This window comes from Mercenaria mercenaria, chromosome 1 (genome assembly GCF_021730395.1).
Source record: "Mercenaria mercenaria strain notata chromosome 1, MADL_Memer_1, whole genome shotgun sequence".
Classification (NCBI taxonomy): Eukaryota; Metazoa; Mollusca; class Bivalvia; order Venerida; family Veneridae; genus Mercenaria; species Mercenaria mercenaria.
In genome coordinates this window covers 65263807-65290915 of record NC_069361.1, presented here as the reverse complement: position 1 = coordinate 65290915, position 27109 = coordinate 65263807, and the positions used below count along the sequence as shown (strand labels likewise).

Genomic DNA, 27109 nt, shown 5'->3' with positions numbered 1-27109 from the left:
GAAGGTCAAGGTCACAGAGGCCTGAACATTGAAAACCATTTCCGGTCAGTAACTTGAGAACCACTTGACCCAGAATGATGAAACTTCATAGGATGATTGGTCATGCAGGGTAGATGACCCCTAACAATTTTAGGGTCACTCTGTTAAAGGTCAAGGCCACAGGGACCTGAACATGGAAAACCATTTCCAATCAATAACTTGAGAACCTCTCGACCCAGAATGTTGAAACTTCATAGGATGATTGTTTATGCAGAGTGAATGACCCCTATTGTTTTTGGGGTCACTCCGTTAAAGGTCAAGGTCACAGGGGCCTGAACATTGATAACCAGTTCTGATCAGTAACTTGAGAACCACTTGACCCAGAATGTTGAAACTTCATAGGATGATTGAACATGCAGAGTAGATGACCTCTATTGATTTTGGGGTCAGTCTATTAAAAGTCAAGGTCACAGTGGCCTGTTCATGTAAAATCATTTTTTGGAAATAACTTGAGAACCACTTGACCTACAATGTTGGAACTTAATAGGATGATTGGACATGCAGAGTAGATGACCCCTATTTATTTTGAGGTCACTTGATCAAAGGTCAAGGTCACAGGAGCCTGAACAGTGACTTGAGAACCACTAGGCCAAGAGTGTCGAAATTTAGCGGGATGACTGGACATGCCAAGTAGATGATCCCTAGTGCAGCCAACCATCAGTGTTTCTTTGACTTTCGCTCCTGACCCCTATTGACTTCTTGCTTATAGGACTTTGCATTGGGGGAGACATGCGCTTTTTTACAAAAGCATTTTCTAGTTGGCAATTGTATTTCTTCACAAAAGACGTGGGAACACTTTACCTTTTTGAAAATGACTTGAAATTTTTTTGGCAAAATTGCAGGTTCATCCTTTTCGGATGAGGCCAACGATATTTGCAATTTGTTAATCCAAATAGATAATTTGTAATAACAGATTAGTAATTTGTAATATCAGAGTGGCACATTTGGTACTTAATTAATTCAGACTGATAATTTGATGTAACAGGTAAGTAATTTGTTGTCCCCCGCCGATGAAATCGGGAGTGGGGTATTGAAATGGCATTGTCCGTCTGTCAGTCCATCCATCCGCAGCCATTTCGCAGTAACTACCTGGTAGAATTTCATGAAACTTGAAATAAACATGAACCAACATACTGCGATGATGTCCGTCAAGTTTTTTTTTTTGATTGGTCAATTTTCCTTAGAGTTATAGCCCTTGATTTAATGAAAAATGTCCGTCCGCAGTCATTTCTCAGTAACTAGCTGGTAGAATTTCATCAAACTTGAAATAAACTTGAGCCAACATACTGCAATGATGCCCGTTAAGTTTTTTTTTGATTGGTCAATTTCCCTTAGAGTTATTGCCCTTGATTTAATGAAAAATACACGTCTGCAGCCATTTCTCAGTGATAAGTTTGTAGAATTTCATGAAACTTGAAATAAATATGAACCAACATACTTTGATAATGCCCGTCATTTTCTTTTTTTTATTGATCAATTTTCCATACAGTTATTGCCCTTTAATTGTTTAAAAATCCACAGACTTGTACGTAACAAACCAACCAATTGGAAGAATTTCATTAAACTTCTTTCATTCTTTTCCATGCCGTTCCTCACCACAGACCCTTTCGGCGGGGGATACCAATTCATCGAATTTGCTTGTTATAGGAAATTTAAAAAAAAGTACTAACTAAAAATGTTCCAAGCTTCGGTATATTGTACAATAGAACTAAAAGTACATAACTAAAAAGTACCAGTCAACAAACCAGTTACTTTCAGTGAATAAAAAACACCAAATTATTTTATTCAACCAACACTTAATTATTACATATTTATTGATATATAAATACACTCTTCCCATCCCTCTTTTTTCTTTGATGTATAAAAGTGCATTTTTTATTTCATGTATATCTAAAATTCCCATTAAAAGTGCTACCAGTTATTTACGTCATCTCTTCCTATTTCCTTAAAATCATTTTGTGGTATTGATTCTAAATTTGGAAATTCCTACTTTCATACTTTCATATTTCAAGAAAAAATATCTATTGCAGGCATATTGGACTGATAATTAGTCTTATATTGGAAATGAAGAGCTATTTCCATTTATATAAGAACTCTTTCGAGGAAAGATCAATCACGTTTGGTTATTAATCTCAGAGTATTCAGAAAATATTTTATTGCCTATGCTGGACAGGTTATATTTAGATCCATAATAAGAGCGAAATGAGGAAAATGTTATTTAAGGAAACCATTGTTTATTTTAAGAAACACTAACATGTCTATAAAATTTAATGTGAAAAGATGGAATAGTTTGGTTATTAAAATCTAAATCTGTTTTCATTAAATAGGTCACGTTTTTTTAACCAGCTGATTAAAAGAAGACACCATATGTGACCATATACCCATCTTCTTTTAATCATATAACTAAAAATATAACTTGTTTCTCACAAATATAGATACAAACTAGCAGAAATAACTAGGTGTAATGACCTGTTAGGTATATATCTTTAAGCAAGAAGTAGGTGAAGGTATATAAGGCCTAAGAAAAATTCTTTATTTCCGGTAACTTAAAAAAAAAATTAGGGTAGGTAGGTCGAAAAAATTTTTTTGTGATCGCCCTGTGTCCATTGTTGTCTGTCGTCAACAATTTGACTGTTAACACTCTAGAGGTCACAATTTTGGCCCAATCTTGATGAAACTAGGCCAGAATGTTAACCTCAATAAAATCTTGGACAAGTTCAATATTGGGTCATCTGGGGTCAAAAACTAGGTCACCAGGTCAAATCAAAGGGAAAGCTTGTTAACACTCTTGAGGTCACAATTTGGGCCCAGTCTTGATGAAACTAGGTCAGAATGTTACCCTTAATAAAATCTTGGACATGTTCGATATTGGTTTATCTGGGGTCAAAAGCTAGGTCACCAGGTCAGATCAAAGGAAAAGCTTGTTAACACTCTAGTGGTCACAATTTTGGCCCAATCTTAATGAAACTTGGTCAGAATGTTATCCTAAATAAAATCTTGAATGAGTTTGATATTGGGTCATCTGGGGTCAAAAACTAGGTCACCAGGTCAAATCAAAGGAAAAGCTTGTTAACACTAGCAGTCACAATTTTGGCCCAATCTTAATGAAACTTGATCAGAATGTTACCCTCAATAAAATCTTGGATGAGATTTATATTGGGTCATCTGGGGTCAAAAACTAGGTCACTAGGTCAAATAAAAGGAAAAGCTTGTTAACGCTGTAGTGGCCACATTTATTACCATATCTTATTGAAACTTGGTCAGAATGTTAATCTTGATGATCTATAGGTCAAGTTTAAATCTGTGTCAGGTGGGTTTAAAAACTAGGTCAATAGGTCAAATCAAAGGAAAAGCCTGTTAACACTGTAGTGGCCACATTTATTACCATATCTTATTGAAACTTTGTCAGAATGTTGATCTTGATGATCTATAGGTCAAGTTTAAATCTGTGTCAGGTGGGTTTAAAAACTAGGTCAATAGGTCAAATCAAAGGAAAAGCTAGTTAACACTCTAGAGGCCACATTTATGACTGTATCTTCATGAAACTTAATCAGAATGTTAATTTTGTTGATATTTAGGTCAAGTTTGAATCTGGGTCAGGTGGGGGCAAAAACTAGATCACCGGGTCAAATCAGAGGAAAAGCTAGTTAACACTTCAGAGGCTACATTTATGACCATATCTTAATAAAACTTGGTCAGAATGTTGATCTTGATGATCTTTAGGTCTATAGGTCAGGTGAGCGATACAGGGCCTTCAGGTCCCTCTTGTTTTTTTAAGTGAGACTTTTCGGAAATTATTTTTGTGTAAAAAAAAAATGAATACAAATAAGGGCGTTATGCTATTAGAGCATCAGTAAGTTGATTTCTAAATTTTCTCTGATCATGTTTAAGAATAGAAAGTGCAGTTTTGCAATTTTTTGTTAATAAGTTGAAAAAAATATTCTCCAAGGCCATAAAAACATTTTAGGGTCGGGCCAAAAATTAAGGGTAGGTCGGGATACTGGAAACAAACAATTTTTTTTGCGCCTAATAAAAAAGTGATGATTATAATGTTCAGTAACTTGATCTGGGAAGTATTCAGTTCTGATGGAATATATTTTACCAGGATGGATCACAAACTTGTGCCAGCCTGGCAAAATCCATTCAAGCTGAAGATAACAATCCAGTTTAAGCAAGTGTTATAAAACTGGAAATACTGGTTAGCCTGCCTGGTCAGGTCACACAGTAGGTAAGTCATATAAGACTTCTAAACAAGAGGTCACATGTTTGATTCCTGGCAAGGCAGTCTTCTCTATAATGATATGACAGAAAGCAAAGTGTGAAGTGATCTGTTGTCCGGTTCATGTGGGGAAGTTGTACAGAATAGGTACAGAATACAGGAACTCTGGTTATAAGTAAACTTACTAAAATAATATAAATGAGCCGTGCCATGGGAAAACCAACATAGTGGCTTTGCGACCAGCAAGGATCCAGACCAGCCTGCGCAACTGCGCAGTCGGATGCGCAGTCTGGTCAGGATCCAAACTGCCGCTAACAGCTTCTCTAATTGCAGTAGGCTTTGAAGGCGAACAGCATGGATCCTGACCAGACTGCACAGATGTTCAGGCTGGTCTGGATCCATGCTGGTCACAAACCCACTATGTTGGTTTTCCCATGACACGGCTCAAATTATGTTGTAAAAAGGTGCTTAATCCAAATAAAAAACAAAACAAAAGACAAATTCTTGCCTGTTGTTTTGAAAAACTTATAGTTACGAGACTGAATTTTGACTGAATATTTCATAAAGATGTTGCTTAGGTCACTTGATTTGACAGTCTTTGTATGGGAAAAAGAACACTACTATATTTGTTGTTCAAAGGTTGTTGTGAAAATTTCATTTAAAAGGAAAGAAAATGTCAGTCATTGTGGGGTGTTTGTGTTTTGGAGGTTTTAACATACCATATGTAATCCCTAATGGCCCACTAAATTTCTGTAATGGACTTGTCCATCTTTTAATTTGGACAGTACCATTAACTGTTTAAAGGGGTGCGTACCAAAACTATACTGACTGAATGGCGATCAGTGCAGATCATGATCAGACTGCAAGGATGTGCAGGCAGATCTTGATCTGCACTGGTCGCAAAGGCAGAATCAAACATGTCCAGCATGATAAGGGCTTAACTTAACATATGTAAAGTAAAACCTTTTATGTACTGTTACAAGTAGATGTGGGTGGATGTATGCACAGGAAATGTTGCAGTTACTATAGTATTGTTTCATTTCCTTCTGGTGTTTACCACATCATTTTATCTATTTTTATACATAAAGAGAATTAACTTGCATTTTTATCTCTGAATAATCTTGATTAATTTTGTTGTTGAACAAGTTAAACTTGAATCGCTAGATGAGGTGATTCTGCTTCATGTGGTATACTGACTGAATAGCAAAAATAATTCAGGTTCTGAAAATGAAATTTCTGGAATATCCTTTTAAATTCAGTCAGTATTTTCAGCTCATTTTGAATCAAAGGTTATAATTACTAGTGTAGGCGGATAGAATGGCGTCAATAGTCCATGATCCGCTGTCAACATTTTTACTTGAACAGCTTCTCGTCAGAAACTATTGGTCAGAATTACACCGAACTTGGTCTGTAGCATCCTCACAGCTTAAAATAGAAAAACTTCCGAACAACTTCTTTTCATATACCTGGAAGGCTTGATGGGTCTTTACCAAAGTTTGTCTGTGTAATGACCTCTCTCATATTTGTTCAGATGGTTTATTTTGAACCTAACTTATTTTGAACCTGTTAAGGGCTACAAGAGACAAAAAAAGAAAAGAAAAGTAAAACAAATTCCATGAATCCTATTATCATGAGATGTATTGCTATTTCTCAAGTGTTTCACATGGTCATAGTTCTGCTTAACCCCGAAGGGCCACCATAGTCAAAATGAAAAAGAAACAACTTCTCATGAACTGATTCTCAGAACTTCACCAAACTTGGACTGTAGCATCCTTGTATTGACCTCTTTGTTTAAGTGGTTCAGTTTAATTTTTTAAGACTCCCTGGATACAAATGAGCCGTGCCATGAGAAAACCAACATAGTGGGTATGCGACCAGCATGAATCCAGACCAGCCTGCGCATCCGCGCAGTCTGGTCAGGCTCCATGCTGTTCACTTTTAAAGCCTATTGGAATTGGAGAAACTATTAGCGAACAGCATGGAGCCTGACCAGACTGCGCGGATGCGCAGGCTGGTCTGGATCCATGCTGGTCACATACCCACTATGTTGGTTTTCCCATGGCACGGCTCAAATATAGAAAACATTCAATTTCTTCTCATCAATTGATTAATGACTGTTTACCGAACTTGGTCAGAACAAGGTCAAAAGATCAGGTGGGCGACCAAAGACCTCATGGCCCTTTCGTATAATATTTTATAGTTCTCATGTTGAAAGCGAATTGATAGTCTTCCAAAGGATCTTCTTACAGATATTAATATGGAGAATTCAAAATCCTGAAAAAAATAAAATAAATAAATAAAAAACATTTGCTATTTGAAGCATTCTAGAAAATTTGTTTGAAGCAGTTTAGCAACAAAAATTACAAATGACTGCAACTGACCTAAAGCAACCTTGTATTGGCCATTGTCCAGTTCATTTGTCATGATGTATGTATAATTACATGTGCACCTTCTGTAATTTAGTTTCAAATAATTGGCTTAAGTTAAATGTCAGTTACAAAGCCTTGATGGTCAGATTGGTGTCCAATATACTGTCGTTTTTTGTCCATTTATTACAAATTCAGCTGTGGCGGAGATTTTGTAGCTTAAATTTCATTTGAAAACAAAAAGATGACCATTGAAACAAAGGTTATAGTTATGATTGTATACTTATAAATAGTTTATTGTGCTGCGAAAAGATTGTGGATTTTTGTTGTCGTTTTACTGACAGAAAGTTTCCTGAGATTGAGAAAGCTCGATTTCGATTTTGAACATAATGTTATTATTTTTTTCTATGAAGACAATTACCGAGTTCTTTTTTGTTTACATAGAAAACTACATTTTAAGGGAATATTAAAGTGATCTGTTCAAAATATGAAAGAAAGAGTTTTTTTTACCAGACAGGAAAAAAACATGAATAATGTGTCGCAGGAAAAAAAAACGGGTAATGAATAATTTGTGAATTAGATAAGAAGTGATAATTTATTGCTAAATATTGTACATTTGATTTTGTTGCGAGAAACTGTTTTATCGGTTTACCTGGCTGAAAAGTGATAGCGGACTATATTGATTATACCTATGATATCGTATTTGTAATGTCATCGTTGCCACGGAAACGTAATTCTAATTTTGCTGGATACAGTATATATTTTACGTTTTCGCTATGTTTTGTGACATGATCACCCAGTACAGCTAGATGTCAAGAGAGTTAATATTGCTGTAAGAATTCTCAACTTGGTTGCTGCGGAACTTTGAGATTTCTGTTTACAAGGTCTTACACTAGGGTGGAGGGTGTTTAACATGTCAAGTCTGCCGATGAGAACTCGGCACTTCAGGCGGAGGCGCTCATTTGCAGTAGGTACACTTGTTGATTTGCACAAAATTTATTTGTAGAAATATTGATTATTTTTTTGTTTTGATGTTTCAACCTTGATTCTTTGTTAAGATGATCTTGAAAAAGTTAGAAATTGTAAGTGTGAAGAACTTGATATTTTTGTTGTTATGCTAGTAAGCAATAGTATAATTACATTTCCCATAACGATTTGACAGAAGAGAATATGTCAGAAGTCATAGTATGAGTGGGCCGGTGGCGTGGTCAGAGCGCGAAACTGTTGTAACTGTATATAAATAAAGAACAAGATACAATAGTTTTGCGCCCAACCTTCTTAAAAATTTTTTTACATTCTCCACTTTTGATTCATGTGGGGAAGTTGTCACCTTGTTGGTTAGATGGAGGAGAACAAGTCATTTAACTGACCATTGTGACCTAACTGAAATACTGTTTAAAAACAGGCTTTAACCAAAATGAAACCAAAATCAACCACTTGAACACATTCAGTAGACTTTATGTCATTACTTGTGGTTGTCTTCCTTTTTGAATGTTGGGAATGGAAAAAGGTGACTGACTTCTAATATAAATCATCCAAATTTTGTTTAAATTAAGGCACTAAACATTCTAACTACCATTGTTTAGAAGTTGTAAATATCATAACAAATGTTCTGTATTAATTAACAGGAGATATGTGGGTGAAATGAGATGTTAATTAATGCTTCATTGTATATAGCACTGTTTTTACATATCATTCGTTCCAACTTTGACGTTGATGTGATTGTTTAAGAAATATTTATGTATTTCCTCCATACAGTGTCATAGGAGTTATAAATCTTCTAAAAACTCTCCTTCAACTGTGTTTATATATCCTATTTAAATACTTTTATCCCAAATTAAGTATGTTATATTGAAAAAGATACAAGATTTTTTTTAGTTTTTCAAAACGTTCAAATCAAATGTTAAGTACATCAATGCTGCCAGGTTATAATACCCATAATCATCTTATACAGTTCATGGACTGCTCAGTCAAAAAATCAGTGTTAAAACTACTATTTTTCCCCATGCTAACTGGTCAAATGTTACTATACTCTTAAATAATTCAGGGGACATCACTCTATACATCATTGTTAATTCTAAGTGACATACCAAGGACAATTTATATTTCATTATATTAAGATCATGGTGATCATTGTGTGTCATTAACTGTGATTTGTGCATGAAACATGATTTATATTGACAGATGTTTTGTCATTTTTGATCAGTTTGTCAAACCACATCATCATGCTCAGAGTCAGTTTGTCAGCCATAGCTGTTTGTCATGTTGACAGTTTGTTGCCTTAATGCAAAAGTACTGTATCTACTTCTTGATTTCATACCAAATTTAGTGAGTAGCTTGAAAAATAAAGGGGGACAAGGGCATCTGTGCATCCTGAAACTCTTCTACCAATGCTTTGTTATTGGGCGTATTGCTTTTTTACTTTGCTCAAAAGCTTTTCCTGTGCTTCACAATTCAAATAGTCTCCCTTTGCTTTGCAAAGACACGGTACAGTTCCAAGCCAGAAGTCAGCGGTCTAGACTTTGTTGGTTAGAACCTCGAGAGTTTATAGTTGTCTAAATTTAAATGTAATTGTATTAATGTAAAAAAAATCATTATCAGAGCTCAGATCTCTACAGACTCTGGGTTTCAAACTTGATAGGGCTCCTCCTGAAGAAAACTGATTTCTGTTTGCATGGTAAAGCAAAGGGCATAATTGTTATTTTTTCAGTCAAATGATAAATTAGTGGAGGTTTTATTACCAGAAATGAAATAATGAAAACATTTCTCAACAGTTATGAAGGCCTGTCTTTTTGGGCTGCCGTATGGTTTAAGCCACTGACTTTGAGTCACTTGCCCCTTTCTGGCTTGCATAGGTTGTAGGATTCTTTTATCAGCTGGCTTACATAAGTTTGTTGGTTCTTCCCAGGTGTCAAGACTTAGTGTCTGTGCCTGAGATAATGCTAGGAGAGACACCTGGGATCTTCCTCAATCATCGAAAGCTGGAAAATTGGCCATATGACATAAAATTATGTACCAACTAAAACAAAAAGGCCATTCTTTTCTTCTGTGAGGGTGTTTGCTCTGGCTGAGTTCTCCTCAGTTTTGAAGAGTTTATTTCTCCAGTCTGAAGAGTATTTTCTCTTCTTGTCAGAAGAGTTTTTTTTCCCCTTGTTGGTACAAAGAGGTAGACAATAGATTAATTTAGATCAATTTGGTGTGTAAAAGTTGACATTTTGAGATGGGTCTGTGTCAGATTGATGACAAGGACAGCCAAGTTTATTATGTGTAGGTGGTGGTGTGCTCTTACTGCTGTTTGTTGATAGCGGCAAAAAAATCAGTTGAGTTGGATGAAAGTCGGTTGAGGAGGAGTAAATGTTTTTGTGACATTTTCTATCATTGTGTGTAGTTGTTTATATAGAAGTGATGGACTTGGTTTGCTAACACATGAAATGGTTTTCAGTGTGATATTCAGGTGTACAATAAGAGAGTTTTATTTCAAGTCGCATTCTTGTGAAGATGTTTAGTTTATTGCTTTAAGAGCATGTGTTGAATTGATATGTGCAGGTGAAATTAATTAAAGCAGTTCTTGGATCATCTGCTTCAAAGTGTGACATTATCTATTATTGTCCGTATGTTCATAAATATAAATTTATTGAAACAATTAACAAAATAACTTTTGTAGGGAACCTTTGTACCACATGTGAATGACTGTGAGAGATATCTTAGTTATAGACAAGCTTACTGTCGCGGAGTGGCTGCTTTTTAATTTCTGACTTTGCAGCTACCGTTTGACCAATATAAAACAAACTGTATATGTCGGATTAGTTCGACTATCTTAGTTATAGACTGCTTTTATATATGTAAATAAGAGTACAGAACAGTTTTATCTTGCATTTCTGTAAAGAGTTAGCTCTTTAAAAATCCGTCTTTTTTGCGCCACATTTGCTTTAGTAGAAGTGATGTCATTGTCAGTTGGCATGAACGTAGTTCCAGAGACGTTTTTGCCATCACCACAGTGTTTCCAGGTGCACGGAGAGTTTATTATTCTTCCAGAGACAGGTTTCGATGAAGAATACGAGGTAGGAATTGGTAGCAGCCTTGCTGTGAAATCACAGCGCATCAATTTTCATGTGCGTGTCATGGTCACATTGGTCCATGTAGTTGAAAACTCCATCTAGATCATCTTTGATATTTGAAATCTATGAATTTATGTCATTAAAAAATTGTCTGAAATGAAAGAAAAAATGTTTTGCCAATAGCATCTGATTTTAAAATGGATTCTTGTTTATATATATATCTGACATTAAATAAAATTTGCTTGTATCTTGTTTGCTTTGAAAAGATTGGATAATCTTTGTCAAGTTCTATACTTTGTTGTTTGACCTCCTGCTGAGACTAATGAAACAAAAAAGGTAGATAATCTAAAAGACTGTTTGTTGTAAAAAATGATTTTGAGGTGCTTCTTGGTAACAACATCTAGGCTAGTCATTGACACTTGAAGTCAACCATTTGAAACAAAAAATTGATAGGATTTTTTTTCTTCTATTTTCTTCCTAATGGTATTGCAATATCTTTAAAATAAACAGTTGTGGAAACATAATTGCTAAGGTAATCACCAAAAGAAAAGAAAAAAGACAATGGGGAGTTTAAGATCGAGGGAAAGTAAAAGTACCTTGGTACAGTGGAGTTAAACAACATGTGTATTTTGTTTACTTAAAAATGATCATTTGAACAATCCCTACAGATAATAATGATAAAAGTATTACTGTTTTGGGGTATCAAGTACATTAGTCTGATAATATTGCGATAAAAATATAATAAAAGTTTGAACTATTGTGTAAAAGGTGAACTATTGCTAATCGGCACGGTAAATGGTGTCTCGGGTAAATGATTTGACTGAAGTATATTGATGCGTGACTGGGTAAACAACCACGCCACATCACTGCAGTTTTTTTCTGAATAAAAGTGTAATAAAACCTTTTTGTCACGATATCATTTATGTATTTGACAAAGGTTGACTAAAAATTGTATTTTGATTTAGTATCTTATTTACAATTATCCTATATGAGTAACAAAAAAATAGCGAGATTAGATGTACTGTACTAACAGTTACGTAGATAACACTATTGCGTCACACGAGAGCTGCGGATGATAACCATCCATTATATATATGACTGATGTTATTATTTAAACTACGAGTGGTGACTGATCGCTTACTGCAGCAACATATTGGTTATATGGTATAATTGTGAATTGGGATATGCTTGATTTATTGTCACGTTTGTATTCACTGAAGTTAGTGTTTTGATTAAAAGAATATATCATTTTGGACATTGTACTGAGACTGTGAGTGACATAATGTTGGAATTAGGGATTAGAAAATTTTTCTTTAATCTGAGGGAAATGGGAGAAATTGGCGAGGACAGGAGTATTGATATGGTATGTGTATTGTGTGTTTTGTTTCAGTTTTTATCGAAGAGAAGATTAATGGTTTCGTTTACAAAAAGAATGATTATGAAATAAATAAAATAAATGAATGAATACAATGGTAAAAATGTAATTAAATGTATAAATTACCAAGTATACTATCAAGGAAAGGAAAGGTAAAATTTATGATTAAATGAATGAATAAATGGAGGAAATATATACATGAATAAATGAATAATTAAAGTAGATTTTATGTAAATGAATAGGTATGATATTAATAAATTGATTCATGGCTTTGTTTCAAATGTGTATTCACAAAAACATTGTAAGGAAATCGTATTAAACAACATCACCCTGATCAATTTATCAAATGCTTGGATGTCTTATAAGTAAAGTGTGAATAAATAAAATCTGTATTGAGACACAAGATCTCATGTGGTTCTCACAAGTGTTTTTGAGACTTGCCTTATGTTCTTATCTATTTTATTTGATATAATTGGGCCGCGCCATGAGAAAACCAACATAGTGCATTTGCGACCAGCATGGATCCAGACCAGCCTGGTCAGGATCCATGCTGTTCGCTAACAGTTTCTCTAACTGCTATAGGCTCTGAAAGCGAACAGCATGGATCCATGCTGGTCGCAAAGCCACTATGTTGGTTTTCTCATGGCGCGGCTCATATGTTAGCTTGATGGCAAGTTAAGATTGTTGTACGTGTTGATAGAGAAGAAAAAATGGCAAGTACCAGGGTAGTCTTAGACTCTTGTGAAGCTAAAGGGAAAGATCTCTTATGCTGAGAGACAGAAAGTTGTTTAACCCTTAGCCTGCTGCAGGCGAATTTAACAGCCTTTGCAAACAGCTTGGAACCAGATCAGACGCCGATTAAATCGGCGTCTGATCAGGTTCCAAGCTGTTTGCTACTCTGACAATATTTCTTCCAATTTTGGAGCAAATTGAATGGACTTTACAATTTTAGCAGACGACATTTCCAGCAGACGACAATTTATCTAGCATGCTAAAGGTTAAAGAGTGATGATCTGTAGCAATAAAATGTCAGTTTTGATTTTCTTTGTATATTTTCAGCAGAGCTCATGGAAAAAGATACGCAATATAGTGCACTGGTCTCCGTTCATCCAACAGTTCAAGAGACGAAAGTATCCATGGATACAGCTTGCAGGACATCAAGGTAAGAAACAGTAACTGCTGTGTAGTGGTTTTGAACTTTTGATTAAACGGATGTCAGGCAACTGTTCTGGAGTAGTTTTATCAAATTTTCTAGAGTTGTTTTGCTGACTTCTCTAGAGCTGTTTATTGATGTTTCTAGAGTTGTTTGTCAACTTTTCTACGGCTGTAAGTCAACTTTTCTAAAGTTGTTTGTCAGCTTTTCTAAAGCTGTTTGTCAACTTCCCCAGAGCAGTTTATCGACGTTTGTAGAGTTGTTTGTTGACTTTTCTAAAGCTGTTTGCTGCATAAATGAAAGTTTTCATATAACTCTGATTGGGAAAGTTTAAGCATAAGTAGGAACAGAAAAGAACCAAACTAAAAGAAATACAAACTGATTTTTTTTCGGAGGAAGCAGAAAATATTTAGCTTCAAGCTTTCTTCACAATAAAGTTTTTCAAATAAATTAGTATTAATTAAAGAAGCATTCATAGAAAACCTGCTGGAGATTTGTGGAAGACAGTGTAGAAATTTCTTACGTTATAATTCTTAAGTACTGTTTGTAAAATTTGAAAATAACATTATAGACTGATTCCATAAATCCAGATCTATGATTAAAGCTCTGAACGTCAGGCTGATTTAATTTGAGTAAATTCATTCATTATCTTAACTTAAAAAAAAATCATCCAAACTGAAATATATTTGGCTATGGCAGGTATTTCGATTGCCACCTTGCAGTTTATAATTCACAAGAGTTCTGAATTTTGCACATGTAATTTATATCCATGAAATTTAGCAAAAAAATAGATGCATGCATATAACAAGTGATCTACAGTAACTTGAAAGCATTTAGTTAAAGGCAGTATTTTTATAGGGAAGTGTAAGGGGTGGGGGGGGGGGAGGCATTTGAATAAATGCAGAAAATTTCAATTTATAATTTTGTTAATTCAGCATTTAAGGCTGCATAAATTGCCTGAAGACAACTCACAGTTGATCAAGTACACTTTGATATTAAACTTCTTGTCAAACTATTAACAATTAGGAAAACCGATCTGTATTTTCAAAAATCCAAAATACTTGCACTGTTGCTAGTTTAGAAGCCAAGCAAGGTTACCATCTTCCACAGGAAAGGTTTGACGGTCATAAAACATCAGATCAGACTGTTTTTAGTAAGTCCATGTTTGAAATGGGATATCTATTTTCCATGTATACTTAAAAACATTGTGAAAGAAAGGGCTTTATCTAAAAGTTGTGTCAGACAGCTTTTCCAGTAACTTTTAGCTAGTTTTAACTTTCTTACTTGTAGGCAGTTTTGAACTGTTGAAATCGGTATTATGACCGGCTTGGTGTACTGAAGATCATACATATCACCATTATTTGAGTAACCTCTGTTCTGGCCTTGGCTCAGCAAGATTTTTTTCCGTTACACCTGTTGAAAAACGGCGTTAAACCCAAAACAAATACACCTCTTTTTTAATACAGAACATCAATTTTTCCATCACTTCCTTTTTTTTCAATGTTTGCTTTATCCATGTGCAAAAAGACATGCCCTCCAACTGGCATACATTAAAAGTGAACTTGACCATTGGCATACATTGAAAGTGAACTTGACCACAATTCTACCTTAGTTCCTTGGGAGGCAGAGTGGAAGTGACATCACACATACAAACTGGCCAAATTGCAAACCTGACACAATTTCTCCTCCTCCTTCCCACTGGAAGTGACATTGCTATTTTTAGAACAAGAACTGTGCTACCATCAGAAAAAGTGCATAACAGACCAAGTTAGGATTGCCCATGTAATAGTTAAAATAATATTTCTGCCCCATGACACTGAACTTGTAAGTGTACTATTAAATTTTCGCAGGTATATGATCATTTGTGAAGGCGGATATTATGATGAATATTTGTTGAAGGTGGAGAAAACAAGCCCCCTAACACACAAATTGATACTGTCACTATATACTAGTATCATCTGAGTATGTTATGTAACTCTTCAAGGGTGTTAATTAGATCCATTGTTATATAGTTATACAGGGATTGTGCGAGTTTTGGTCTCATTTTACCAGATGTTAGCTAAGTCAGCACTGGGCACAGCACAGAAATGTCAGTTAAGAGGTCAGGAGTTGGATCCTCTTCTGGAAGACAGTATTTCTTGAAATTGTCTGCAGTCACTGATTCATGTGGGGAGGCACTGATTCATGTGGGGAAGTTGTAATTCACCTGCAGAGAACATGTCAGTTACCACACCATTTTACGTAACTGTAATACTGCTGAAAATTGGCACCAAACTAACAAACAAAAAAGTTTTGTTTTTTTTGCTGCAGATGTTAAGCAGTATTTTATACTAATAACTTAAATAATTAAGTCAGGGAGAAAAATTCTAAATAATTTTGCTGGAAAATAAATTGTCAAGTCATTTCTACTTTTTCTATCCTTTTGGGTATGGAAAACTTAAACCGATTTTTGAATTTTATTGAGAAATAATTCAAAGTTGAACTTTCTGATCACTGATCCAGCTGATTTGCAAAGCCTCAAGATTTATGATTTTAAAGAAGTAAGATTTTTCATAGGGCGGACAAATAAAATATACTCGGGTAAATAAGCCCCACCCATTCCTATCTTCGTAACAATAAAATAGTTCATACATAATATTTTGATATTTCTTTCATATTTATTTAAAGTGCATGTTTGCAGAACATAATATTATATTTTTTGTCCTGACTAAGAGTGAGAATAATGAAACCTTCCTTTTGTTGGTTCGTGAAGTACTTATACAGTAGTCAACAGTGTTTTGTGAATGAGAAACTTTTGTAAATAATAAAGCACATGACTGAGAGGTGCAGCCTTGAATAAAACATATCAAGTGTAACCGGAAAATTGCCTTTGTTATTTATTCCTTAAACCACTCGATATATAGTACAATTTTGGTTTTTATATTGCTTATTGCTATAAAAAGCCACAAAGTCTTGATTTCTATCTTAAAATAAGATTCAAATGTCTCAACTGGTACAGTCTTTCCGGAAACACTGGTTTCTTACATCATATTAGACCTCCGATTAATTCTCAACCAATGTACTTTCTGCCTTAAAAATCTTCAACAAGGCCTTCTTACAGTTTGGGTTTTATTTTAAAACTATGACTGTGTTGTTCATGTGTTGAAAAATTTGAATATCTTCCTCTATACAGAGTTTGACATAAAAAGTTTGTCTGGCGTTTAGAAAAAAACAGATAACCAGTGTTAGAATACATAGAATATTGACTTTGTTCAACTAAAAACATCTTGGATGTTGGATGTTTTACTGTTTTTTTTTCACACATTGCACATGTCGTTTATACAAAGACTTTGATATGGTTCATAATATAGCCTTTCCCACCTTTACACACGACAAATTTTAACAATTTTTTACAGGACATGATTTTACCAGGCAGTAACCCAAAATACTTTAACAAAATTTTCCCATTTAGATTTAGTATGGAGATAATTAAAATGCTCATCTGACTCTGTACTTCACAATAAGGTCATGAAAAATTAGTTTGATGTTTTGTGTCTGCTAAGTTAATTGAACAAGAATCTTTGCGTGTACACCTGATCTTTTTATGGCTCATTTTGTTTTTTCTTCTAAAAATAGTCAATAATTCAGTTGTGTCGTGTTTATTTTAAAAGATATTTATATTTATAAAGTGTGATGGAAAACTTAATGTTATTTTCCCTACCAGTGTATCAAGGATGAAAGTCACGTATTTCGCTTAAGGGACTGGCACTTTTTTGAAAATTATCACGATTGGGGAACTTAGATTGTCATCTGTTGTGAGCCGCAAACAGGTTATGAAAATAATGAATAATAAACTTTTGAAATACTCTTTCAGAAAATGGAATGCTTCATTGTCATGCATAATTATCAAGGTGTCGTTAATTTCACATTCGAGTGTGTTTCAATAAAACTTGTAAATTACATTTTTTGAATTCATCAGCCGTAAAAGGCGTGGATATACTCATAAAAGAGATTTGCTGCATTCATAATAAGATACGTAAATTATGCAGTTATAACCATTCGTGTATGAAGTCATGAATGTAGATTATATTGTATGGGTGACAGAGTCAGGGTTTATTGACCTACCAGACAGATTTTTGATACAAGTCACCACATTGACGTATCAATGTGAAAAATCGGTTAAAAGCTAAAATTCTGTTACGCCTTTAATGGTTATAATACAGGTTTTATTGATACACCCCGACAAGGTTGTTATAAAAGAAAAAGTTTGATATATTCATCTATTTTGGTTGCCTAATATAGCATCAAACATGTCCATTAACCATGACAGTGAGTTTTGAGCAATTCAAAAAAAAGAGGAAAATTTCCTCTTTAAAATCAGTACATGAACATACATCTGAGTCAGTGCATAAGGAATAAAAGCTGTATTTCTTATAATAAATAAAAAAAAGTTTTAATGACAGGTCATGCTTATGTTGAAAAATGTTGCTCTCATCAATTGTTCAAGTAAATGACTATCAAATTACAATCAGAAGTGCAATACTGGTGAGAACACTGCAATTTGTATGTTGTATGGAGGTTGATGCTCTGAAGAGGTTAATTAAGAAATAATAAGTTCCCAAGTATGGTTTATCGTAGAATAACCTGTGTTTCGAGTTCTTATGCAAAAGAATATATCACAAAGACCATAGTAAACAATAGGTAGTTTTGATAAATAATAATGATTTGCTAGTGTGCACTTTTTCAGTGAAGTTCAGCCTCAATATATCTGACAACTTCTGATTTTATCTTCAGGAAACTTCCAGGCGGGTGATCCCGGAGCAATTCTGAAGAAATTTGACAAGAAAGAGCATCGCTCCTTCAATATACTGATGAAAGATGTTCTTAGATCCTTCGTGCCAGAGTATAGAGGAGAAGTGGAGAAAGACGGAGAATGTATCCTTTCATAGCTATTTACATTGTTATATATTGTTTTCACTAGTCTTGAAAAGATCTGAATATTGAGATATTCAGATTCTGGGTCAAGGTCATCAACTCCAAATCACTTGTTCCTTATTACGGTTGGTTTGAAAGCTCACTTCATACATATGATTTTTCTTGCTAGTAAGCTAATAGGCTGGCTTACAGGTCAGTGATTCTACATAGGTACCAGCCTCGTGTATGAAATAAGGCCCGGATGGGTACTTCGGGTTTCTTCCATCATCAAAAGCTGGCAAGTCCCAGTGTGACATATAATTGTGTTGGTGTATTGTTAAACCTAACAGAAACAAAACATATTAATTTTAGTACGACATATTTATTCATTTGATCATCAACGAGGTCAAACCATGTTTTTAGCTCGACTATTCATAGAATAGTAGAGCTATTGGACTCGCCCATGCGTCGGCGTCCGCGTCCCGATTTGGTTAAGTTTTTGTATGTAAGCTGGTATCTCAGCAACCACTTGTGGGAATGGATTGAAACTTCACACACTTATTCACTGTGATAAACTGACTTACATTGCACAGGTTCCATACCTCTGTTTTGCTTTTTTACAAAATTATGCCCCTTTTTTGACTAAGAAATTTTTGGTTAAGGTTTTGTATGTAAGCTGGTATCTCAGTAACCACTTGTGGGAATGGATTGAAACTTCACACACTTATTTACTGTGATAAACTGACTTACATTGCACAGGTTCCATAACTCTATTTTGCTTTTTCACAAAATTATGCCCCTTTTTTCGACTTAGAATTTTTTGGTTAGGGTTTTGTATGTAAGCTGGTATCTCAGTACTCACTAATGGGAATGGATTGAAACTTCACACACTTGTTCACTGTCATGATCTGACATGCACAAAGCAGGTCCCATAACTTTGCTTTTTTACAAAATTATGCCCCTTTTTCAACATAGAAATTTTTGGTTAAGTTTTTGTATGTAAGCTGGTATCTCAGTATCCACTAATGGGAAAGGATTGAAACTTCACACACTTGTTCACTGTCATGATATGACATGCAGTGCAAAGGGTCAATAACTCAACTTTGCATTTTACAAAATTATGCCCCTTTTTCAACTTAGGAGTTTTTGGGTTAAATTCTTATATGTAAGCTGGTATCTCAGTACCCACTAATGGGAATGGATTGAAACTTCATACACTTGTCCACTGTCATGAGCTGATAAGCACTATGCAGGTTCCATAACCCTATTTTACTTTTTTACTAAATTATGCCCCTTTTTCGACTTTCTTATTCATTCAAGCGACAAGGCTGTTAAATAGTCGAGCGTTGCTGTCCTCCGACAGCTCTTGTTTAATTTATTTGCTCAAATATTGGATATGTCAAAACTTTCATAACTGAACTCACCAGTTTATACAATATTCTTACCTCATACCTAAGAACAAAGGAAACTCTTTAAAACGTTTTGTTGGTATTCCTCAAAGTTACTGCATCAGTGTAATTTGACCTTAACCCTGGTATAAAGGTTACGTACAACAGCAAGACTTACTGTGTGAATTTGAGGCTCCGTGTGTGATGGACATCAAAATGGGCTGTCGGACATACCTAGAGGAAGAACTATCGAAAGCACGGGAAAAACCTACATTGAGAAAGGTATTACAGTTATGATAGACAGTCAGTGAAAATGTTATCCTGGACTACATGGCAAGATTTTGCCATTTTACGTTGTCCATCCTAATTTCGTAAAAATGAGGTTAATATTTTTAAACAAAGTTGATACACGTTTCGGAGTAAATATCACATTTTTGCGGATTTTGATTTAGAAGTTTCTTTAGTAGAAGCTAGATTCAAGGTAATGTTTGTAATTTTAGGACATGTACCAGAAGATGGTTGATGTTGATCCAAGTGCGCCGACAGCCGAAGAACACAACCAAAAAGGAATAACGAAACCACGATACATGCAGTGGCGAGATGATATGAGCTCAACAACTGAACTAGGTTTCAGAATTGAGGGTATTAGGGTAAGGAATAACCTTTCTATGTTTGGATTGCTGGAAACCCTAGATAACTTGAACATTTTACTTAACAGAGATTTGTATTGTACTGTAAAGTTAAAAGTTGATTATAAAGTGTATTTCCCACTGGAAATCTTGGATAATAGACGTAATTTTTATTTAAAACGGGCAGTCTCCATTGAAATGGAAATCTCGGATAATAGATGAAATGTTATTTGGAAACATTGGCAGTTTCCCAATGGAAATGTGAGATAATAGATTGAATGTTTAATTAAATCTTGGCAGTTTCCCAATGGAAATCTCGGATAACAGATTTACTGTTAAATCAAAACATTGGCAGTTTTCCAATGGAAATGTGAGATAATAGATTGAATGTTTAATTAAACCTTGGCAGTTTCCCAATGGAAATCTCGGATAATAGATTTACTGTTAAATCAAAACATTGGCAGTTTCCCAATGGAAATCTCGGATAATAGATTTACTGTTAAATCAAAACATTGGCAGTTTCCCAATGGAAATGTGAGATAATAGATTGAATGTTTAATTTAACCTTGGCAGTTTCCCAATGAAAATCTCAGATAATAGATTTGATGTTTAATTAAAACAATGACAGTTTCCCAATGGAAATCTCAGATAATAGATTTATTGTTGAAACAAAACATTGGCAGTTTCCCAATGGAAATCTCAGATAAAAGATGTAATGATTAATTAGAACAATAACCATTTCCCGTGATAATTGAATTAAAACATTTTCACAAAGGAAATATCAGATGATAAAAATGGGTACTGTACTTTAATAATTCAATTGAAAAAGCGACTTAGCAACTTATTTGTCCATTTATAAATAGGAGGATTATTTTTATTGCAGAAGAGTGATGGTGCTCAGGTGAAGAATTTTAAAACAACCAAAAACAAAGCGAGTGTTAAACAGTGCCTTAAGCAGTTTGTAGAAGAAAATCCAATCATTATTGTAAGTATAGCAAGAAACTTGTGTTTGGAAAACTAGCTGTGTATACCTGTCATTTATTTTTATACACAATGAATCAGCAAGTTTTGTGCAAACAGACAATAGTACTATTGAATTTTATATCAATTTCAATACACTAAAAAAGTTATTCTCTTTATGTAATATGAACTCCAAGTTTTGCATTCAATTATTTCAGACATAGCATGCTATTAACATGGAAATATCTCTGTATATGGGAATAGGTCAGAAAAAATAATGTTTACCTACTGCATTGCATATATTGTATGCACACAATATAGTCCCTTCCCTCTGCACAATATACTAAATAACAAGGTCTCTGTGGCTAAGTGATTAAAGTGGCTGACTGGATCACTTGCTCGTCACTGCTGAGGGTTCGAAGCCTGCTAGAGATGTATAATTTGGAAGGTCAATGATTCTATAGTAATTTTCTACACAGGTGCTAGCTAGTCCCTAAAATAATGTAGGTGGGGCACCAGGGGTCACCCAGTTGTTCCGGATTCTATAGTAACTTTACCTAGGTGCCACTCAGTACCTAAATGTTTATTTGGTTGAAAATATAAAATCTGGACTTTTAATCAGGAGTCTGTATGCAGTAATCTGCAAAGTCAGGTGTTTGACAAATCAACTTAGTAGTATTCTGATTTTTAAAGAGTATGTTTAAAATAAGTTGAAACGAAGGGATAGATATTCTGATTTGAGTGATCAGACCTTACTGTAAATGAATTTTGAATTACAGAATTTCTGCTGTAGTTTGTTTTGTGCCACATAAAGTGATGGGTATTTTTCCATTGCAGAATAAGTACCTGAAAAGATTAAAAGCTATCAAGGCCACGCAAGAAGTCTCACCATTCTTTAACTCACATGAGGTAGGTAACTTTCCTTGTCATTTAGCAGGTATTCTGAAATTTGGTAGAAATACAATTCATTCTATATTTTTCGGCTCTACAAAGTTTCAGAAAAATCTACAGGTTAAAAAAAAAAAACACAGGAGAAGTAATTGTCTCAAACTAATTTTTAAAAATGTTAGAAATTATTTGTTGTATATATCAATATGAAACTTTCTATTATTGTCATATATGATTCTTTTAATTCTTTTTCAGATAATTGGCAGCTCTCTGTTATTTGTTCATGATAAAACTGGACAAGCAAAAATATGGATGATAGACTTTGGTAAGACCGTTCCCCTTCCAGAATCAGTGAAATGTACCCATAGAGATCGCTGGGTAGAGGGGAACCATGAAGATGGCTACTTGATTGGAATTGAAAGTCTCATCGTTATATTTGAAGAACTAAATTCTGAATACAAATGCTCTGGTTCAGACACGGAACTTGTAGCGGAAACGGAAAACACAAAAAGTGACAGTATAACAGTGGTAACTGATACGAGACATACCTCAGTAGAAAATAAGGACATCCAGCTTGAAGAGGCGTCAAAAAATAGCGGCAAGAACGAATCTACAGTATAACTCTTCGTATTATAGGTGCTTCAGTTTCGGAGTCGTATTTTTGTAGGAAGTATTATCTTTTCAAATAGATAAAATTGTGATTTCTGTATAAACATATTTGTTTTTTAGAAGCAAATCATGTCAAAACTAAATTTTGTTCTTGGTTCTGAGAAATTTCTATTAGTCTAAAATAGTATATGACACATGTTACCTCCCTTCATAACTGAAAGGCTTGTATTACAAGATTTACTTCCCTTTTTGACACATTGGCAATATTTGAAAAGAATTACTTCTTTTTATGACTGCCATTCCAGATTTCTTTCAACTCCTGAAAGCTTATAGGGGTACTTACCCACCAGAAATATATGCCTAAGTAATCTCAAACCAATATCCACAAAAATATTTTTTTTATATATAAATTACATCATAATTATTTTGATTTTTCATCTGTTTCGATTAAACATTACTTTGAAATTACTGCTAGTCCAATTTAAATAGCATTTCCATTAAATTTTTGTATTATTTTGTATTTTACTATATTTGATAAGGTGTGCGAAATTGATAACAGCTGACATTAATGTATAGATGTTCTCATCTTGTGTGTTTTGTTATGCAGTGTTAACATAGATTAGACAGTTAACATTTAATAAGTGGTCACAAGTCATAAATCCATATTTAGATTGATGCTATTAAGGTAATGGACCCGCAGTGACAATCAGCAATTTCCATACAATTATGTATTTTCAGTACATGATTTCGGCATCATTCCGCCATAACAGAAAATTCTTTTTTCATAATGAACAGAGAATGTTGAAACTGCTTAACCTGTAGCCTGCTGGTGGCGAGTGATTATGCTATTGCGAACAATGCAGACCATGCAGGCTAATCTGTACATCCATGCAGGCTAATCTGTATGTCTGTGCAGGCTAATCTGTACAGCTGTACAGGCTAATCTGTACATTTGTGCAAGCTCATCATGGTCTGCACTGTTCGCTATTCAGTCAGTAAATTTTCAGTGAGCATCCCTTTGAATAATAAATGGTATTGCCCAAATTGAATGATGGACCAGTCCATTTTAGAAATTCAGCAGAGTAAGGGTTAAGGAGAATATGTAATCGAGCAGAAAATGCCAGTTGTCTTTATGGGTCCATTACCTTAAAGCTTTAGTGAGAATCAAGACATAAAATTGAGTGAAATTTATCTGCTGACACAAAATGTAGAAATGCTATACCCCTTCTGCGTTCTTTTATTTCTGAAATAGCTATAGCATCTAGGGAAAGTATAAAAATTATGCTAAATACCTGCTGTCTTTTAAAAAAAACTGACTCCAAATTGAAATTTAGTGCAAAACTAGTTTTCATGTGGTACCAGTATGACTTACGTCATGTTTTGAGGAATTTGTCTCATATTTTTCAGTTTGCAATAAATTTCTACATGTACATATGCCATTACATGTTTATGTACTTACTTATGTCATTTCATGGTAATAAACTTACATATACAGACTAATGGAAATGTATTTACATGTACATAGGCCATTTTACGATAACATACAATTGTGAACATGTCATTTTATGGTTACATATGCCACTTGTAGGTTGCATATGCCTTTAATGTTGGCATAACTGCATATGTCAAATTAATGTAACGCAACAACATACGCCTTCATATGGTAGCGCATTTTTATCAGTCCTATAAATCTACAGTTTCCAAAGGTGATACAAAAAAAGTAGACAATAAAAACAGAGATATGCTTCATTTGGATATATGTATTTATAAAATTGCAGTGTTTGTTAACATTATAGAATTGACATGTTTGGTATTTATTTAATTTTATGTTTGAAGCCACAGATGCATTTTGCATTTGTATTGAAACTGTTATTTTGACTTCCTAGGAAAGGGAAGCATTCATATGTGTTGTGATATATGTTACATTTATTAATGCTACATGTACATTAATATATTTATTCTAATAAAATCCTGCTTGAAAAAAAAAGGGAAACATTTAAGAGAAAATCGATAACATATAGCAGAAGAACACATTGCAAAACCATATTTTGAATGTAAAAGGAAGAAATTCAGTTAAATACTTTCAGCAGTACCTAAGTTATAATAAGAATATTTTTGGAAATTTCAAGCTGTTATGGGTGTTTATTAGAATAAATGCTATGTATTATTTGACATTAATTTTTTTCAAAAAAGCTTTGTAGATAGCTGGATTAAAAATATCAATGCAAAATGTTACACAATATTACTGTTTATTTCAAAATTTTGGATTGGACAGGATTCCAGAATTCCAGATTTAAGTTTAGATACTGGTAAAAGTTATACATCATTCTTAATGTTCTTTTGGAGAGGCTGTAAGAACTATTTGAGTTCTAAGATATTATAAATAATACCAGTTTTATGGCCAAAAAAAAAGGAATTTTTTCCTGGCCTATGAAATTTTTGGAAACATTATAGAACCTTTTATATAATTTTTTTTATGCTTACTATGATACCCTGAAACATAATAGTTCATCAACAAAATGTCGTAATTGAAATGTTAAAAAGACTGAAACTTTGAGTGAAAATACCCTACTAAAACAAAATTTCAAAACTTATCTAGGTAATTTGAAACTTTAAAAGGTTTGAAGTTTGTTAGATTAAAGTAGAATATGAATGGTATTGTTCAATACTTAACCTTTAGCCTGCTGTCGGAAAGTGATTCTGCCTTTGCGACCAGTGCAGACCAAGATCAGCCTGCACATTTGTGCAGGCTGATCTTGGTCTACACTGTTCGCTGTTCAGTCAGTAAATTTTTAGTGAACACCCCTTCAAATAATAAATGGTATTGCCAACATTGAGTGATAGACCAGTCCGTTTTAGAAATCAAGGGAAAACCTTGTTACAGAAAAGGTGGATCAGACAATAGACTGAATTTGTATATCAGTATACTGCTGAAATGTTATATTCAGGGGAAAGTTTAATCAAAACCTATGACATTCAAGCAAATAGAAAAACAAGCTTTTTAGTTTATATTGCAAACATTGATGGATTTATTTCCATTAGGTTCATACATTTAAACATGGAAAAATACACATGTAATGATGTTTAGTCATTTGACATTCATAAATCATCTAGAATCTCAATTAATGCAAATTTGAATTTTAAATGAAATATATTCTCAAAATAAAGAATTCTAATTAGATACCCACTTTGCCATAAATTCAGATGCTCCCAAAACAGTTTTTAGAGGCGTCTTCAGACATGTAAAATGTTTGATTCTGCAAAAACTGAACAGTTGAAAAGAGTATATGAACTGACTATTAGTTAAATACTTGCTTATTTTAGGATTACTAATTTACTACCTTGTTTAAATATGCATACAAGCTTGCTGTTTAGTCCTTGCATGAAACAAGTTCATAATTATTGTGATATAATTGTTTGAATAAGCATATAAGCTTGCTTTTTAGTCCTTCTGCTTTACATTGAAATGTAAATCAGTTTTTGAATAAGCATATAAACTTGCTTTTTAGTCCTTTCGTTTCACATTGTAATGTAAATTAGTTTTTTAATAAGCATATAAGCTTGCTTTTTAGTCCTTCCACGCTTTCATTTCACATTGTAATGTAAATCAGTTTTTGAAAAAAGCATACAAGCTTGTTTTTTCAGTCCTTGTATGCTTTCATTTCACATTGTAATGTAAATTAGTATTTGAATACACATATAAGCTTGCTTTTTAGTCCTTCCACACTTTCATTTCACATTGTAATGTAAATCAGTTTTTGAAAAAAGCATACAAGCTTGTTTTTTTCAGTCCTTGTATGCTTTCATTTCACATTGTAATGTAAATTAGTATTTGAATAAACATAAAAGCTTGCTTTTTAGTCCTTCCACACTTTCATTTCACATTGTAATGTAAATCAGTTTTTGAGTAAGCATAAATATGCTTGCCTTTCCAGTCCTTGTATGAAGCTTTCATTTCACATTGGTTTTGTAAATCAGTTTTTGAATAAGCTTTTAAGCTTGCTTTTTCAGTCCTTGTAACTATGAAGCTTTCATTTCACATTGTAATGTAAATCAGGTTTTGAACTAAAAGAAACGTTGACATGTTGCTTTTTCAAGTATATACCTCCAAATTTGGCAGCCATTTCATTGGGACCATGATTTAATATTACGAAAGGGCAAAATATTCATCATCTATATCAACTAGTTCATTCAGAATTGCTGTTAAAATCATTCCAGACGTAAGCCTTGGTTTTACAAAGATTAACTGCTGTTTTATCATCTACCTAAATTTTACTCATTTTTTCTCTCCAACCTTGTACAATTTGTCTAATGAAATGTGCATGTCTGCATTTTCAAATTTTGTATTGTTTTGATATACCAATTTGTTTACTCTTGGCTATTCAAAAGGTCCATGTATCTTTGTATGTTATGCTGATGATTATCTTTGTTATACCATAATGCATTTCTTGTAAATGTTATGTATATTTTGATTGCTATTTTATTGTTAATATATAAAAAATTACCAAAAATAAATTTTCGATTAATATTCA

General features: G+C 33.8%; 1 protein-coding gene across 5 annotated transcripts in view; it reads left to right on the top strand.

Moving 5' to 3' along the window:
• Positions 1-27109, top strand: part of LOC123535560 (inositol-trisphosphate 3-kinase A-like) — an 88080-nt gene extending 60971 nt beyond the window's left edge. For 3 of the 5 annotated variants that reach the window (XM_045318233.2, XM_053549703.1, XM_045318262.2), the window contains 7 exons: positions 13117-13219; positions 17984-18124; positions 19646-19773; positions 19992-20141; positions 21004-21105; positions 21918-21989; positions 22224-27109. In XM_045318233.2, the coding sequence (XP_045174168.2) occupies positions 13117-13219; positions 17984-18124; positions 19646-19773; positions 19992-20141; positions 21004-21105; positions 21918-21989; positions 22224-22589 (1062 nt within the window). In that variant the 3' untranslated portion in view covers positions 22590-27109. The remainder of the gene's footprint in view (positions 1-13116; positions 13220-17983; positions 18125-19645; positions 19774-19991; positions 20142-21003; positions 21106-21917; positions 21990-22223) is intronic. The other 2 variants (XM_045318252.2, XM_045318271.2) reach the window with 1 other exon arrangement.